The following is a 17,816-nucleotide window of genomic DNA, read 5'->3' as shown; positions in this document are numbered from 1 at the left end:
TGGTTTAAAAATTATGATCCTATTGTTCATAGATTTGCCGTAAATTCCGGTCAACTTTGACCGGTTGTATCTCAGGAATTACTCGTCATAATTAAACGTTTTTTCTTTTAAAAGAAGCGTCCTGCTGCTGTTTTTCGAATACCGTTTTCATAATTTAATTTAGTTTAATATTTCCCGAGATATTTTATTTGTTTATAAGCCAAACAATTGTTTATAATTGTAAAATATTCCTGAGGCCGCTTAAATAGTCCAATTTCAATTCTGTAAAGTACATTAGATAGGTATAGTGTCTTTTTATGAAAAAATCATAGTTATTCTTATGCATCATAATTATTGTCGTTATTATAGCGACCGTAAATTTATCATTAACAATTCAATTGTTGCTAAACTGTTTATTCAATTTCCATCGGCTTCTGGAATTATAGTCTTTACGAAAAGGGCTTTTACATTACCAAGTTATTTAATTATTGATTAACAATTACTTATCTAAAATTTTAGTTGAAAATTAAAGATTTTGTTGGAAAAGCCCGCTTTTTTCGGGGAAAGTTTTCGTCGAAGTGAATCGGGAAAAACACGTCTCTATGCAGAATTTAATTGCGGTGAATTTTTATTTGGGTGTTTTTGGTGTAAAGTTAAAATCTTTGGAGTTATAGAGCAAAAATTGAAAAAAACACGATTTTCGGGCGCCATTTTGTTTATAAAAAAAGTAGCACATTATCTGCGGACTTTGCATACCTATATTATTAATATATACAATCATAAGATTCGATTCCAGCAATAAAATTGCTAGTAAATAACTTTTCCCAAAAATAATCAGCCCTTTCCGATAATCAGCCCAGACTAATTTGACTGTTGAGATAAGTAGTCGCACAATGTAAAAATTATACAGAAATATTATTATAGCTCTCATACAACGGAGGAGGAAAACCAAGAAAAGATTCTGAGGGTATTGAATGCATCCAAATCACAGTGGAAGAAATAAGAAAATGATCATGATTTTTTCATATTAGTTGAGAAAACTGTTTAAAACAAATTTCACACTTGTAAGGTTCTTCTCCTGAAAAAGTTTGAACAAAACGGATATCCACTATACGATGAAATTATACTGGATCAAACAGATACCAGAGAAACAACTCCCCCTTCAGTAACTGAAATGCAAGAAGCAGTTACCAGATTGAAAAACAACAAGTCACCTGGATTGGACAACATTAGTGCAGAATTAATAAAAAAAGGCGGAGACTCCCTATTGAATGCGATACACGAACTTATAGTGAACATATGGAATAATACACAACTGCCACAAGACTGGAATACCGGAGTAATCATTCCACTACATAAAAAGGGAGATAAACTTCAATGTAAAAACTACCGGGCAATAACGCTACTGACTGTGGCATATAAAATACTGTCAAATATTGTGTATGAGCGATTGAGACCATATGCGGAACAAATAGTTGGGGGATATCAATGTGGTTTCTGCAGGCAGAAGTCCACAATAGATCAGATCTTCGTTTTGAGACAAATCTTGGAAAATACTAGTGAATTTAATATAGAATCAGATCATCTCTTCATTGACTTTGAGAGTGCCTATGATAGTATCTATCGAGAATTTCTGATCAACGCCCTGAAAGAGTTTAATATTTCAACTCATCTCACTGATATAGTAAAAGAAACACTTAAAGTACAAAGCAGGGTTCGAATTCAAAACGCACTAACAGATACAATCCATGTTACAACGGGCCTACGACAGGGAGATGCCCTATCCTGTATTCTATTCAACATCACAACAAATATTGGCAAATATTCAACAAATATTGGCATTTGCAGATGATGTTGACATCATAGCTAGAAGCAAAAGAGAAATGATAGAAGCATTTAATGCTATAGAAAGAGCGGCACAAAACAGTGGCCTAAATATTAATGAAATAAAAACCAAATACATGAAGGCCAGCAAATCGACAGGTCAAAGAAACCTACAGAATCTGACAATAGGAGACTATAACATCGAAAGCGTAAATTTTTTTACATATCTAGGTTCACTAGTTACCGCAGATAACAATGTCAGCGAAGAAGTTAAGAGAAGAATACATATTGCTAATAGAACATATAATGGACTCATTAAACATCTAAGATCTAACAACATCACGAGAAAAACCAAATGCAAAATATACAAAACCCTGATAAAACCGGTCCTTATATATCGATCAGAGATATGGACACTGTCGAAAAGCGATGAGAACTTATTAGGTACGTTTGAACGAAAAATCCTTAGACACATATATAAGGGGGTGAAAGAAAATGGCGTATGGCGCAGAAGATATAATTTTGAACTGTACGCAGCGTACAACGAACCCGACGTCATAACATCCATAAAGATCGGACGTCTGCGCTGGATGGGTCATGTTGAAAGAATGTTGGAGACCGAAACACCAAAACATATAATGAAGCAAACACCAGTAGAGAGAAGGTCAAATGGGTTTTCAAAGAATTTTTAGTAATTTCATAGTAGTTAGTTGAAAAAACTGTTTCAAACACATTTCACACTTGTAAGGTTTTTCTCCGGTGTGTATTCTCAGATGTATTTTCAAGGTATGTTGGTGAGTAAACTGCTTAAAACATATTTCACACTTGTACGGTTTCTCTACGATGAGCATATGGCTCTTTAACTTACTTTCTTCATGAAACTGCTTATAGACCAGGGCGCATCTGTAAAAATATTAGTACATTTATACGTTGAGAGGCGACTTAAATTTTTTTGCAGAATATGCTTGACAATAACTCAAATAATAATATTTGAGTTATCCTCCCTGTCAAAAAGGTCCGGAACATTGTTTAAATAATTAAAATGTCAAAAAATTAAGGAAAAATTTGATTTTTTTCTTCATTTTTTGATTATAACTTTAAAAGTATTCATTTCTGAGAAAAGTTGTACTGACCTAAAAATTGCGTAATTAAATTTCCTACAATATAGAATTGGCTAAAAATTTAAAAAATAGTCACCCTTGTTGCAAAATAGCAATATGTAATTGCGAAAAAAACATACAAAAACAAGTATTTGCATTTTACGTTTTTCAACCATTTATGCTACACATAGGACCTTCATATTTCACCCAGAAAAACTTTATGATACAGTAAAACAATACTGGAAATTTCATTAAGATCGGTTCGATAGATTTTGCAATCCAGCTTTCGCAAAAAAAATTAATTTTTACAAAATGTTACAGGACTGAAAATAAAGCAGACAGCAAGTTGAAATTTTTTTTGCGTATAGAAGTTTACTCTAACTTTCATTTGCAATTTGCAAAATTAAAATCGATTACGTCAGTAATTTTTTTTAAATAAACATTGATTAATGGTGCTACGCTAAGGACAGTGGATAGTTTGCTCTGATTGGTCATTCCAATGCCCTTTGATAATGATTGATACAATTTAATGTTTATTACATTTCTATATAAATAAATAAATTGGTTTATTGCAAAATAAAATCACATACTCTATCTTTTGAAATAACTTTTTTTAGCAAAAACTTTCTTTGTTCATATATTTTAACTTAGAGAATAAAAGTTTGTTATTTTTAAACATATGGTTTGGTTTGGTATGGTAACATTTGGTTTTTGTGGAATTAAAATATTAAAATACAACAAAATATAGAGTAAGAAAATAATATATTAGATAAAGATTGGAAGAAATTTTGGTGGAAATCAACTTGTGTGAATCGAACACCGCTGTCCTGCGCGTAGCACCAAAAATTAATGTTTATTTAAAAAATTTCCTGACACCGTGGTAATTAATCGATTTTAATTTTGCAAATTGCAAATGAAAGGTATAGTACACTTCTATAAGCAAAAAAAATTCAACTTGCTATCTGCTTTATTTTCAGTTCTGCAACATTAAAAAAAAAGAATGTGTGTGTACTTTGTACGCATGTAAGAAGTTATACTTCTAAATATGATTTCAATGAAATAAATATACTTTCGGACAGTTTATTTGTATTTTTTATTTAAAGATTAAATTAATTTTTACTTACTACTTTCCAAAAATTTTTATTAAAACAATACCAAAAATTAAAAAAAAGATTAAAAAACACCAGGAGTCGAACCGGGGTCCTCTTGATCTCCAGTCCAACGCTCTACCACTGAGCTATACCCTTTTGTATATCCGGGCTACAAGATTTCTCAGACAGTGACAAACAGACGAAGTGCATTATATAATACTTTAAATATTATTACTTATTATCCTATTCCCGAGGTAGACAAGTCCAAATACACAAAAATTATAATAATAGTTACCTATTTATGATATAAATGGTAAAAGTACAATTTTAAGGCACGTATGTGAAAGTTTCGTGTGAAAGATTCGCTTCGCTCATTCTGCAATTCACATAAGTGCCTTAAAAATATACTTTTTAACACGTACCTATATCATACAATATTTTTTCTACAAACGTCTTATATATCAATAATTATAATTTATTCATTCTCAATTACAGGACAATACCTACAAAAACTTTTACTTGAACTGGACTGACATTCCATTTTTATATTTTTCTTGACATTACATCAAAACTGCCTATATTGTCAATACGTAAGTCAGAATAACATCTACTTTTATTTTTGTATATTCTAACAAATTTTAATAGTTTTTTTTCTACAAACGTGTTAAAAAAGCAATAATACAGTTTAAATTAAATTTTAAAAAACCTTTTAAACCACCTTTTTCAAATTGCGCAAGTTGTATTATTAAGATTAATGTTAATAAATGAAATATAAATATTTTGACGTTTCACAATTTGACAATTCACTTTTAACTGCAGTGCCTTAAAATTTTTAAACACGGGTGCTTTTAAGTAGCATTTTTAACGCTCCTATGGAGTGCTATAAATTGCATTTTTAACACGTTTGTAGAAAAATATATTTAAAAACACTAATATATTCTTTCCACACCTTTTCTGGACTGATACACACATAAATTAAAACATTTAGTAACTAACTCCATACAGCATGTGTGCGCATGCGCGCAGATTAATAAAATTTCACCCTCAATGAAATCGGGCCTAAAGAAGTATAACTTCAAAAAATGAATTTTTTTTGCGAAAGCTGGATTGCAAAATTTATTTTGCAAATTCTGTTAATCCGATCTTAATGAAATTTACAGTGTTGTTTTACTACATCATAAAGTTTTTCTGGGTAAAATATGAAGGTCCTAAGTATAGCGTAAATGGTTGAAAAACGTAAAATGCTAATACTTGTTTTTGTATGTTTTTTTTTCGCAATTATTGCTATTTTGCAACAACAGTGACTATTTTTTAAATTTTTAACCAATTCTGTATTATAGGAAATTTAATTAGGCAACTTTTATATCAGTACAACTTTTCTCAGAAATGAATAGTTTTAAAGTTATAATAAAAAAACCAATAAAAAAAAAAGAATGTGTGTGTACTTTGTACGCACGTAGAAGTTATTCTTCTATTATATAATTTCAACGAAGTAAATATACTTAACAGGTTATTAGTATTTCATTTAAATATTAAACTTATACAGAAGTAAAAAACTTCAAATTGTATTCTGGTATTATAGTCTTTTACTTCTGTATAAGTTTTTTAAACTATGGTATACAGCCAACTATTGGGATTTTCCCATTGATTTTATTTAAATATTAAACTAACTTTCTTATCTACCACTTTCAAAAATTTTTTATTAAAACAACCAAAAATTTAAAAAAATATATGAATCGTCCAGGATTAGAACCCGCGACCTTCCGTGTGCTTCCGTTCTCTGATCCACCGCTCTACCAACTACGCCAGCCAGCCACTTGAATTGACACGTAAGTTTCGGATATAATTACATAACACGGTGACAAATTGACATATAAAAAATGTTATACCTACATAATATTTTATTATCTTACTACAGAGAAAGACAAATCAAAAAATTATAATAAATAATACATTTACTAAAAATACTAATATATTCTTTTAATGACTTATTTGCGCTGATACATAATATATGTACGTACATAACTATCTATAAAGAGTAGCAACTAAACGCCATACTGTCTGTGTGCGCATGCGCGCAGATTTATGCAATTTTACTCAATCGCACCAAAAGAAGAATAACTTCAAAAATGGCAAGTCCGTGAATAAACATTACATTACATTACATTAAGGTTTTTCTCTAGTGTGTACTATCATATGGTTTTTCATATGAGTTAGTTGAGAAAACTGTTTTAAACAAATTTCACACTTGTACGGTTTTTCTCCAGTGTGGACTCTCAAATGGGTTTTCAAATGACCTGCTTCACTAAACTGTTTTAAACAAATTTCACACTTGTACGGTTTTTCTCCAGTGTGGACTCTCAAATGTTTTTTCAAATTAAATGCTTGACTAAACTGCTTAAAACAAATATCACACTTATAAGGTTTCTCCCCCGTATGACTACGCAAATGAGTTTTCAAAGAATTTTGTTGAGTAAACTGTTTAAAGCAGATCTCACATTTGTTAAGTGTTCCTCCAGTGTGCGTCAAAAGATGTAATTTCATAGAAGTTAGATGAGAAAACTGTTTCAAACAAATTTCACACTTGTAAGGTTTTTCTCCGGTGTGTACTCTCAAATGTCCTTTCAAAGCACCTGCTTGACTAAATTGCTTAAAACATAATTCACACTTGTACGGTTTTTCTCCGGTGTGAACCCGCATATGGCTCTTTAATATACTTGCTTCAAGAAACTGCTTAAAACATATTTCACACTTGTACGGTTTTTCTCCGATGTGAACCCGCATATGTTTCTTTAATATTCTTGCTTCACGAAACTGCTTAAAACATATTTCACACTTGTGAGGTTTTACTCCAGTATGTGTCATCAAATGTGTTTTCAAACTACCGGCTTGAGTAAACTGCTTAAAACAAATATCACACTTGTAAGGCTTTACTCCAGTGTGTGTCATCAGATGTGTTTTCAAATTACCGGCTTGACTAAACTGCTTAAAACAAATTTCACACTTGTACGGTTTTTCTCCGGTGTGTGATCTCAGATGTGTTTTCAACAAATATTCTGCAGTAAATAGCTTTAAACAAATTTCACATTGGTAAAGTTCTGGGCGAGTTTGAATTTTTATAGTTTTATTTAATGGACTATCTTCATGGTGTTGAATCATATGTTTTTCCTCAAGAGATGAATGTTCTGTTAATGTTTTTATAATTGGCTTTTTGTTCTCCTCCTTGTCCCTCTCCTCCTTTTGTTCTTCTCCACCTAAAATAAAAAACTTTTAGAAAAATTAAAGTGTTTATCTACTAGATACTACTACGTAAGTCATCTATACGTAATTATTACTTTATTATTGTGAAAAGAAAACGTCAAATAATAAATATACACCACCGTTCAATCATTTTGTGAGGTTAGCTAGCATGCGGTTGGTTTGTCACTTACCAGAGCCGGACTGAAGCTTTCGCCACCGCAGCTAAAATGACTTCACACAATGTAAACACACCTTCCGATCTAACCAGTCCAGTAAATCAACGTTCGAATATCACAAACAGTTATGCATCAGCCGCTTCAAACTCTTTTCCGAGTAAGACCCAAGCAATTGTATTTAGTTGTATCGATAATGCTAAACTGCAGGATTATTTAATTCCGTTGGGCACAATAATCAACCCAAAAAATATTATTTTTTCATCTAGATTATCTCATAATAGAATCTGCATGTATTTGGCAAACAAAACCGTAGTAGATAATTTCATGCAACAACATGGCTCTATAGAAGTACTCGGCGAAATTGTAACAGCACGTAGACTTGTCTCTCCAGCAGAAAGACTAGTCTTGTCTGGTGTCTGCCCGTCAATTCCTCATCAAGTATTAGTTGAAGAATTACAGTATATTGGTTTAAAGCTTATTTCCCCAATAACATTTCTGAAAATTAGCTCAACTCTTCCCGAATATAGTCACATATTGAGCTTTCGGAGGCAAGTTTATGTAAGCCCTATAACATCACCAATTCCAGATTCTATTCTAATAAATTTCGACCAAACACCTTACCGCATATTTTTGTCACAAGGTACACTCACCTGCTTTATTTGCAAAAATACAGGACACATATCATCCCAATGCAATAACAGTTCAGTAACGGAATCAACTCATATTGATTCAAACAATGAAGTACCAAATCAAACAGATCCAACAAGTATATTACACAAGTTACCAAACACTCAGCAGTCATCAAGTTATGCATTATCAAATCCGAGCATATCACCTACACCTACAAATCTCCATGACCAAGAAATTACTAATACTCCTACTCATAGCAACACTTTCAGTCATCCACATTCAGCGGCAATACCGTTTTCACAAACTCCGAAAGCAATATCCTCCAATCTATCAGCACCTCTTCCATTAGATACAACTGCAGAAAACTCCAATAAAACTGATACATCACCACAATTTTCCGAAACAACCATTTCAACCAATCTTACAATCAAAACTTCAAGCTCGACTTCTGTCATTACCAATGAGTCTGCTCCATTACTTCCAAAGGTAATAAAGCCACAACAGCTAAGTGAAAACTCTAATAGCACTTGCGAAAACGCAAGTTCTTCCATAAAACGCAGTATTGGTGAGATCGATACTCCTCCTTCAGACTCAGCAATTTCATCACAAAATCTGTTTGCAAAACCCAAATCTTCTAAACCAAAAAAACCGCGCTCATCTAAAGTCCCATCTACACGGGAAACTCTTGAAAATTTTATTGATAATCATACCCCACCATTCGTTTTAAATTACCACCAATTGTCCTTACTGATTGATAATGTCCAAGGCTCCCCCAACACTATTAGCGTCGTTAAAGAATTTACAACTGATAGATCTACAAAAACTAAGGTTACAAAACTTCAAAAGAAACTTATTAACCATTTAGGGAAAGAGATTTCTGACTTAGACAGTGACTCTTCTGTAGATAATTGCTCAGTATCATCTAACTCCGAATCTGTTAACAACATTCAACTCGATACTTCAATGGAACATTGATGGATTTTTCCATCGTCTCCCTATGCTACAGCTTCTTTTATCTGAATATTCTCCAGATATTATTTGTCTACAGGAGACAAACTTAAAGACCAATCAGTTGTACAATTCAAAACATTTCACTTGTTTCCGCAATCCGAAACATCCTTTTGAAAAGTTGCTAAAATACCAGCTTTCCCAAGCTCATGAACATGGAAGAAGCGTTCAATTTGTATGGGTTCCCTCACACGTCGGAATAACAGGAAATGAAGAAGCTGACAGGACTGCACGAGAGGCAATTTTAAGTGATTTTTCGGAGCCGATAGACAAGTGTGTATCCAGTGACTTAAAAGCTTATTTTAAAAATAAAGTGTTGTGTTTGTGGCGAAATGAGTGGTCTCAATCTAATTCTAAGTTAAATAAAATAAAAAATAATGTGTCTCAGTGGTTTCCATCGTCGCGCAATAGACGAGAACAAATTGCGGTTGCGCGTTTACGTCTAGGACATACCAGGTTAACGCACTCTTACCTTTTCACAAAGAGTAATCCACCTACATGCGATCAGTGTAACGTCCGATTAACAGTCGAACACTTTTTAATAGTTTGTAGTAAATATGACCAAGAAAGACAGCGCTACAAGATCCCAAACGCTCTACCACAGGCTCTAGATCAAAACTATTCCTGCGACAATATAGTTAATTATCTAAAATCCATAAACATTCTGTACAACCTGTAGTTGTTTACTTTTGTTATTTATATTTTGTTCCGTCGCTAATAACCTTTTGGTGGATGCGACTTCTTTTTCTAATAAAAAAAAAAAAAAAATTATATAGAGTGTTTCATTGGGAAACGGATTTACTTGAAAGGTGAATAGAGGTAACTGAGGCAGTTCTAGATATACATACTACATTTTTTGCTTCAATGATTTTTATAAGGGTCCCCGCATACTGCAGACTTTTTATAGGTGGATAGTTTAGTCGGATATACACCTATGTAAAAAATTTGTGTGTAGGTATTGTACAAGCAAAATTAAAAAATTTTGCTGCTACATAAATTGTGCTTAAATAATTAAATAATTTATTTAAATTAACTAAATATGTCTTTTATTAGTTGGTATTAATTAAATATAGGTTTTTTTTTCAAGTAAGAAAAGATACGAAAACGACTGGCGATAGAAAATTCTAATAGCCGTCATCTTGACCGCTCCGGTGCTTCTAGGGATGTAAAAATGTTGGTGTTTCTAGTGTTAATATGGGTGCCATGTCATAAAGGTGTGCATGGTAATATTAGTGGAGTCAATGAAGGTGGATATGAGTGATTACCTCAGATTTCGTTGAACCTCCATCGATTTTCATAAAAATTGGTGAGTGGTTAAAGAATACCTCAAGGAACAAAGGTGACATAGTGCCAACTTGCGCTTTTTGCATTTTAGGGGTGAAATACACCCCTTTTTTAAAAATTATTTTTTAGATTTCTGAAAGTGCAGTCACTGTAAGTTTTCACTTCCTATTTTGTTGAACCTTCATCGATTTTCATGAAAATCGGTAAGTAGTTAGAGGATACCTCAAGCAATAAAAGATATATAGCATCAACTTGCGCTTTTGCATTTTAGGGGTGTAATACACCCCTACTTTTTAAATTGTAAAAAATGCAGATTTCCGCATTATGGCGCAAGTAATCTCGTTTAATTAAGAAAAATAAATATTTTTTTTATATTTATGTGCATGAATTACATTTTTTTTTAATTTTTCAAACCTTATAGCAAGCAAAAATCCGAAAATTAACAAGGCGAAAATCACGAAAACCTTATTCTTCTATATTTCTGAAAGTGTAGTCACTGAATGTTTTCACCCACGATTTCTTTGAACCTTCATCGATTTTCATGAAAATTGTTGATTAGTTAGAGGATACTTCAAAAAACAAAAGTGATATGGCACCAAGTTGCGCTTTCTGCATTTTAGGGGTGAAATCCACCTTTTTTTTTTAATGATAAAAATGCAGATTTCGGCATTCTGGCTCAAGCAATCTCGTTTAATTAAGTAAAATAAATATTTTTTTACATTTATGTGCATGATTTATAATTTTTATTAATTTTTTAAACCTTATAGCAACCAAAAATCACAAAATTAGCAAATCGACAATCACGAAAAAAATTAATCTTTTATATTTCCAAAAAGGCAGTCACTGAAGGTTTTCACCCCTGATTTCGTTGAACCTCCATCAATTTTCATGAAAATTGGTAAGTAGTTAGAGGATAGGTACCTCAAGAAACAAAAATGATGTGGTACCAACTTGCGCGTTTATCCTGGGGGTGGATGTTACCCCTTCTCATGGGTGAACACTATTTTATTAAAAATAACCCCATAATTAGATAGAGGAGTAAATTCTAAGCAAACTTTCTTTTATCAAGTTTATAAATTTTTTATTTAAATAATATTTCATAATTTAATAAAATATTGTTGGTACAGTAAAACCTGACAATAACGGCCACTAAAAATAGAAAACAATTGGCCGTTATAGAAATGTGGCCGCTAATGCTAGGTTTCCTTTTCCACAAATACATAAAATATAATTGAAAATTTATTTATTTTAGTAATTAAAGCAAATCTAATTAAATATAATTCTACAAACAAACGGAACATACTAAAACGTAAATTCAATTTACTACAATATAAAACAATATCTATACGAAAAAACAACTACAAGAAAAACAGAATTTTTGTTTGTTTTACATTTTTTTAGATAAACGAAACATACTAAAACTAATTTAATATAAGTAATACATAATATAAAACAACATACTATAGCTACTACGAAAAATACGCTTATCACTAAAGTATCGTCGTGCTTCCATGCTATATTCAACAAAACCAACTTGGTAGGGCCTTTAATTAGATATCGCAAATCACTTTGGCTGATTTTGTCTGCATATATATTATGTTTGAGGAATCCCTTTTTTTTTGTGAGACTGGATATAGGACATTTCTCAAGTATGAATTCACATTCATGGTATATCGTTGCTTTACAGGGATAATAATCTGTGCAATGTTATGGTACAGGCTACGTTAAATATGAAGTAAATGTGGAAGATATGGTTATTCATTTCAATTTAATTTGATTGTTTTTTAATCGTTCGCAATATTTAAAATAATTAAAGACATAAAGTTAGGGATTTCAAAAATAAATTCAGTTCTCACTGGCAGGGTGGGAAATAATAAAGTGCCATACAATAGCATTTCATTACAATGCTCATTACAGGCTGCTCCGTTTGAGAAAACTCATACTCTCAAACTTTGAGAAAACACTCATTCAGTTTCGACCAACCCCGTATTAGCTAAAATTAAACGTTTTGCTAGATTAATAATTTTTAACAATAATAGATTATATTAAAAATCATTTGAACATAAATTGATTTTCTGATGTCAAATCACTACAATTATACAGGGGGTGAATATTGCTATGAAATTTGAAAATAAAAACGTAATTATCTTTTAAACTACTTCGTATAACATCACAAAACCTGATATTTTAAGAAATAAAACATAGAGGAGAATCCAAAAATGTAAAAATATACAGGGTGTTCCATTAAACAAAAGATAATTTTGTTTCACCCAGTCAATATGGGTGGCCCTGTATATTTGGAAATGTATTTAAATTCTGATATTATCCATGCCCCAATCTCACCTAAATAAACTTTTTTCGTATCTCCTACAACAAACGACTAATTGGACTTCCCACAACCTGTATACATACAAAATCTCCGCTATAAAATTTTTTCAAAGAAAACGTTATTGGTTTTTTTAAAATAACTCCGTTAAATTTTGAAATATGAGATTTATCCAAAAACCATTACAAAGCTAAGTAAAAGTTCTATAACACTGTATTAAACATAATTTTCTAAATATTTTATTTTTTTTTAAATACAAGGTGAAAGGGCCCCGGTTACATGGTTCTCGCAGTAAAATTTAGGTTTTAAATGTTTCTATCTCGGTTATTTTTTGTCGTAAAAAAATATTAAAAAAAGAAAAAGATTAAATAAAGTTAAAACTAAAATTTTGTTCTCTACCATTTTTTAAGTATATCGAGTATTTTTTTAGTTATTATAAAAAGAAAATGAAATTCACGAAAATTTGAAAAATTCTAATTTTTTTTTAATCGTATTTTTTTTCAAAAATAAGCATTCTAAACCGGTCAAAACTGTTGAAGTTATTACTCATGTTAAAATAAATAAAGTTTTAAATGGGTTACTATAAATTTTAATTTTTGTGGAAATGACGTATGTTTCATTTTTCATTCTTCCCTAAAAAATCTGAAAGGGTCCTCTTATTTCCATCATAACTTGCTTAATTTTGATGCTATCGACTTATTATATAGCTTTTTGATAGTTACCTTTAAGTACTTTATTAAAATGTTTAATATCTATATTTAACAAAGTGCATCGTTTTCCTGTTATTTAAGCTTGAATACTAAGATTTGAGTACTCGCGGAAAAAAAATATACATTTAATTGCATATAACTCACTTTGTATATGTAATAAAGGATTTTTCGAATAAGGAGCTTATTTATTTTTATATTACCTTCGATTTTGGTAATAACAACTTTTTTGAAGAAACTTATGGTTTTTGAGTTATTTATGAAAAACTGCTTTAAAACATGGATTTTTTTTTCAGGAAAAATCAAAACTTTTGATCTTTAATAACTCAAAAACTATTGATTTATTGAAATAACTTTATATAACAAATTTTACTTATAATTTGTCCCTCTATCGATTAGTGGTATTATTTTTAATAAAATAATTTCCACCCCCGAGAAGGGGTGGCATCCCACCCCAGGGTAAAAGCGCAAGTTGGCACTATGTCACCTTTGTTTCTTGAGGTATCCTCTACATACTTACCAATTTTCATGAAAATCGATGGAGGTTCAACGAAATCGGAGGTGAAAACCTTCATTGACTCCACTATATGGGTAATGAATAAGCAGATTTGTGAACAAAATTAGGCTCAAGAGAATCCTTGGTAGGCCCAGAACCACTGTGTAGCCTCGCCAAAGCTGCTGTAAGCAACAAGGTTCAGAAGTAGCTAATAAGGAATCATCCAAAGAAATGGACAACCATTGAAGTTCAATATTGTTATGAAGCTATTTATTTGTGGCATTTATGTAATTTATTATTCTAAATATGAAATAAGCCACAATTTAACTTAAAAAAATGATTTTATTGACGTTTCGACTTCCAACTTAGACATCGTTATCAAAATACAAAATATTACTAAATTAAACAATTAAAAATTAAAAAATTAACTATTTTTTAAGATAAATTATGGCTTTTCCCATTTAGAATAATAAATTACATTGAAGTTCAAATCCAGACTAATAATCTTCTCAGGCGCAATCTCCTTCTTAAATCTTCAATTATATTGAAAAATACAAAGGTAAAACTCTACAAAACAATAATACGCCTGGTCCTAAGAAATGATTTAGAGACCTAGGGTCTAATAAAAAGTAATGAAATTATGTTAACAAGGTATGGTATAAAGCAGGGGTGGGCAAAGTGCGGCCCTCGGGCCGCATGCGGCGCTTTATACACTTTTTTGAGGACCGCGGAAAAAAGTGAATTATTTTCATTTAAATATTTTTTTAATTATTGCTAATATTAATAAATAAATATAGATAATGCAGCTATTAATTAACACTTTCGCAGCGGGTCATTTTTCCGCAAATTTTCAATATAATGAGGGGAATTATTTGGGTTTCCGGCAGTATGAAATCCACGAAGTTTCAACAAATGGAAACGATATTTTTGAAGTAGTCTGGAACTGTTTTAAAAATTTTAAATTAACGCTGTAACCACCTAGTAAGTGTAACAACTAACGGAACACCAAATTTAAGAGGAGCAAATATTGTAATGTTCAGAAAACTTAAAGATTACGTCCATGAACAATTTTCAGAACATCAGTTATTATTTTTTACTGCTTAATGGCTTAAGGCTATGGGTACATAATTCGCAAATATTTTACGGCTATCCCTACCTTTTCTGTCTTTGCATGGCAAATTACGTGTAGTAAAATTCACACTGGTATGGATATGTACATATTACTAGAATGTCATTCTACTTGACAATGTCATAACTAGCTTAAAGAGATGGCTTTTGAATGTTCTTGGATAACTGTTATTTTCTGTATAATTGCAAATTATTAATTCAGTTAATAAATGTGATAATGTTTTCACTAGTTATGTATTCAGTGATTGTAATAATTTATATGTACCTACAACGAAAACTAATACTCAATCGAGAAAAGAGGAAAAGTGTTAAAGTGATTTTTTAATAATATATTGTTACTATGGAACGCTTACAATTTTGAACATCTTTAACAACAAAATACTTGGATCACAGAATATATCTTTATGTATTCTCTGCTTCTATCTTCCATAAATAATACACAATAAATAACTTTTTATAAAGTTCACCTCTTAAATCAATTATTTATCAAATACACTATATATCTATATATAATATATATATATATATATATATATATATATATATATATATATATATATATATATATATAATCTTTATCCCTTCTACCCTGAGGTGTAGGGATCTGTTTCTGTTTCTTTCATTCTTTTTTGTTCTTCGTTTTCTTCCATATCTTTCTGTTTTCTGTTAGTTTTTTGGCATCGTTCCATGTTGTTCCCCTCTTTTCCAAAACATCCATTATTACTGCATTCCATTGTTTTCTTGGTCTACCACGTTTTTTCCTTTCTATATTTCTGCTTTCCCAGATTTTTTTAACAGGTATATTATCACTCATTCTTTGAAGGTGTCCCCACCAACCCAGCTGTCTTTCTTCTATATAAGTTTCTACTGGTTCTATTTCTAATTCTTCTCTTATTTTTATATTCTTAACTCTATCTCTTCTTGTCACTCCCATTACTCTTCTTAGGTATTTCATTTCTATTGCCTGCAATTTACTTTTATCCCTTTTTGTCAATACCCACGATTCACATCCATATGTAAGTACAGGTCTATACACAGTTTTGTATACACTCATTTTCGTTTTTCTTGATATTTCTCGTCTATTTACAAATCCACTGTTTATTGCATAATATAGTCTATTTGTTTTTTGTATACTATGATTTATATCTATTTCTTGTTTTCCGTTTTCTTCAAATATTACACCTAGGTATTGATATTTACTGACTTGCTCTATTTCTACTCCATCTATTTGCACATTTATCCTTTTCCTATTTCTATCTATTACCATTGTCTTTGTCTTACTCTTATTCAATTTCATACCGTATTTTGTTAATACCTCATTCCATACTATCAAGCTTTCTCTTAGGCCTTTCTCGTTTCCTGCTGTAATAACCACATCATCCGCAAATGCACATTCTGTCATCCCTATTTGTTCTAATTTCCTATATCCTATGTATATTGGTTTAGTTCTTTGTTTCGTTTCTCTTATTATTTCATCCATAAATATTATGAAAAGAAGCGGACTCAATCCCCCTCCCTGTCTAACTCCCACATTTGTAGCAAATTTTTCTGATATCATATTATATCTTATTACACAGTTATTTGTTTCTTTGTATAAACTTTGTATTATCCTTATTAGTTTCTCATCTACATTTTTCCTTTTTAAACATTTCCAAATAAGTTGCTATTATTGTCTTGATGTGTGTCTTGCATTTTAATTCTATCATCAGTATTCTTTCACTTATTGCTTCCCATTTGTTAAGTGTATTTTTGTGTTCTTTCTTTATTAAACATCCCACTCCTGCTGCCGCTCGTGCATTCTTTTCCACTCCACTCCATATGAAAATGTGGTCATTGTCTGTTTCTACTATTCCTTTATTCTTTTTCTTTGTTTCCGTTATTATCAATATATCTAAATCCGCTTTTTCAAATTCTTTGTTTAATTCTATTTCTTTTCCATTAATACTTCTTACGTTCCACGTTCCTATTATAAAATCTTTTACTACTAATTTCTTTCTTTTATTCTCTTCTACTTTTTCTTCAATTTTATTCGTTTGTCCTATTCCACTCCTGTCCATTTTCCGTTTTTCCTTTCCCGTCTGTTCTTTACTTAGTTTTTTGAACCATCGGCTTTTATTTCTTTTTTATCTCGTTTTGGAGCTCTTTCTATTATTTCCTTATCCTTATTCCATTTTCATTCTTCACTTTAGATCCATATTTTTTGATAACCCATTTTGACTTTCTTTCCCTTATTCTTCTCCTCAATCGCTATTTCCTTCATTTGTCTTTGTATACGTTTTTCACTTACAGTCATCTCGTTATTAATATATATATATATATATATATATATATATATATATATATATATATATATATATATATATATATATTTCTGTTGGTTGTGTTCCTTAATTTGTTTTTGTTTGTCATTACTTTGATTTTATCTTCTATCTTATTGAATTCCACTAAACAGGTCTTATATCCTATCTTTTTTGCTGTTTTTATCTCTACTTCAATTTCCAAATTATTTTGTATAAAGGTTTTCATTTCACATTCTAAAATATTCGATTCGTTCGTGTCTATTTTAACTCCTTGTATTACAATATTATTGCGCCTTTTTTCTTTGTCTATTTCTTCCAACTTTTCATTGATTACTTTTATTTCTTCTTTTAAATGCATATTTTCTTTCTTTATCGCCTCATTCTCTTCCTTCACCTTTTGTATTACTTTAATATATTCTTTTTGTCCCTCTCTTATCATTTTTATCTCTTGTGTCAATACTAATAAAGTTTCCATTATTTTATCTATCTTATTTTCTTCTTCAGAGTTACGTTTCTCTTGTACTTCC

At 30.8% G+C, this 17,816-nt stretch overlaps 1 protein-coding gene across 3 annotated transcripts in view; it reads right to left on the bottom strand.

Moving 5' to 3' along the window:
• Window positions 1–17,816, bottom strand: part of LOC126890877 (zinc finger protein 235-like) — a 47,167-nt gene that overhangs the window by 14,712 nt on the left and 14,639 nt on the right. Inside the window, exon 2 of one of the 3 annotated variants that reach the window (XM_050660019.1) lies at window positions 5,724–7,248. The exons of the other annotated variants lie outside the window; for them this stretch is intronic. Coding sequence (XP_050515976.1) covers window positions 6,161–7,248 — 1,088 coding nt within the window. The 3' untranslated portion in view covers window positions 5,724–6,160. Of the gene's footprint in view, window positions 1–5,723; window positions 7,249–17,816 lie in introns of those variants that run through there. 3 annotated transcript variants of the gene reach the window in all.

This window comes from Diabrotica virgifera, chromosome 9 (genome assembly GCF_917563875.1).
Source record: "Diabrotica virgifera virgifera chromosome 9, PGI_DIABVI_V3a".
Classification (NCBI taxonomy): Eukaryota; Metazoa; Arthropoda; class Insecta; order Coleoptera; family Chrysomelidae; genus Diabrotica; species Diabrotica virgifera.
Note: the sequence above shows the minus strand (reverse complement) of the source record. Positions and strands in the feature narration are given on the sequence as shown.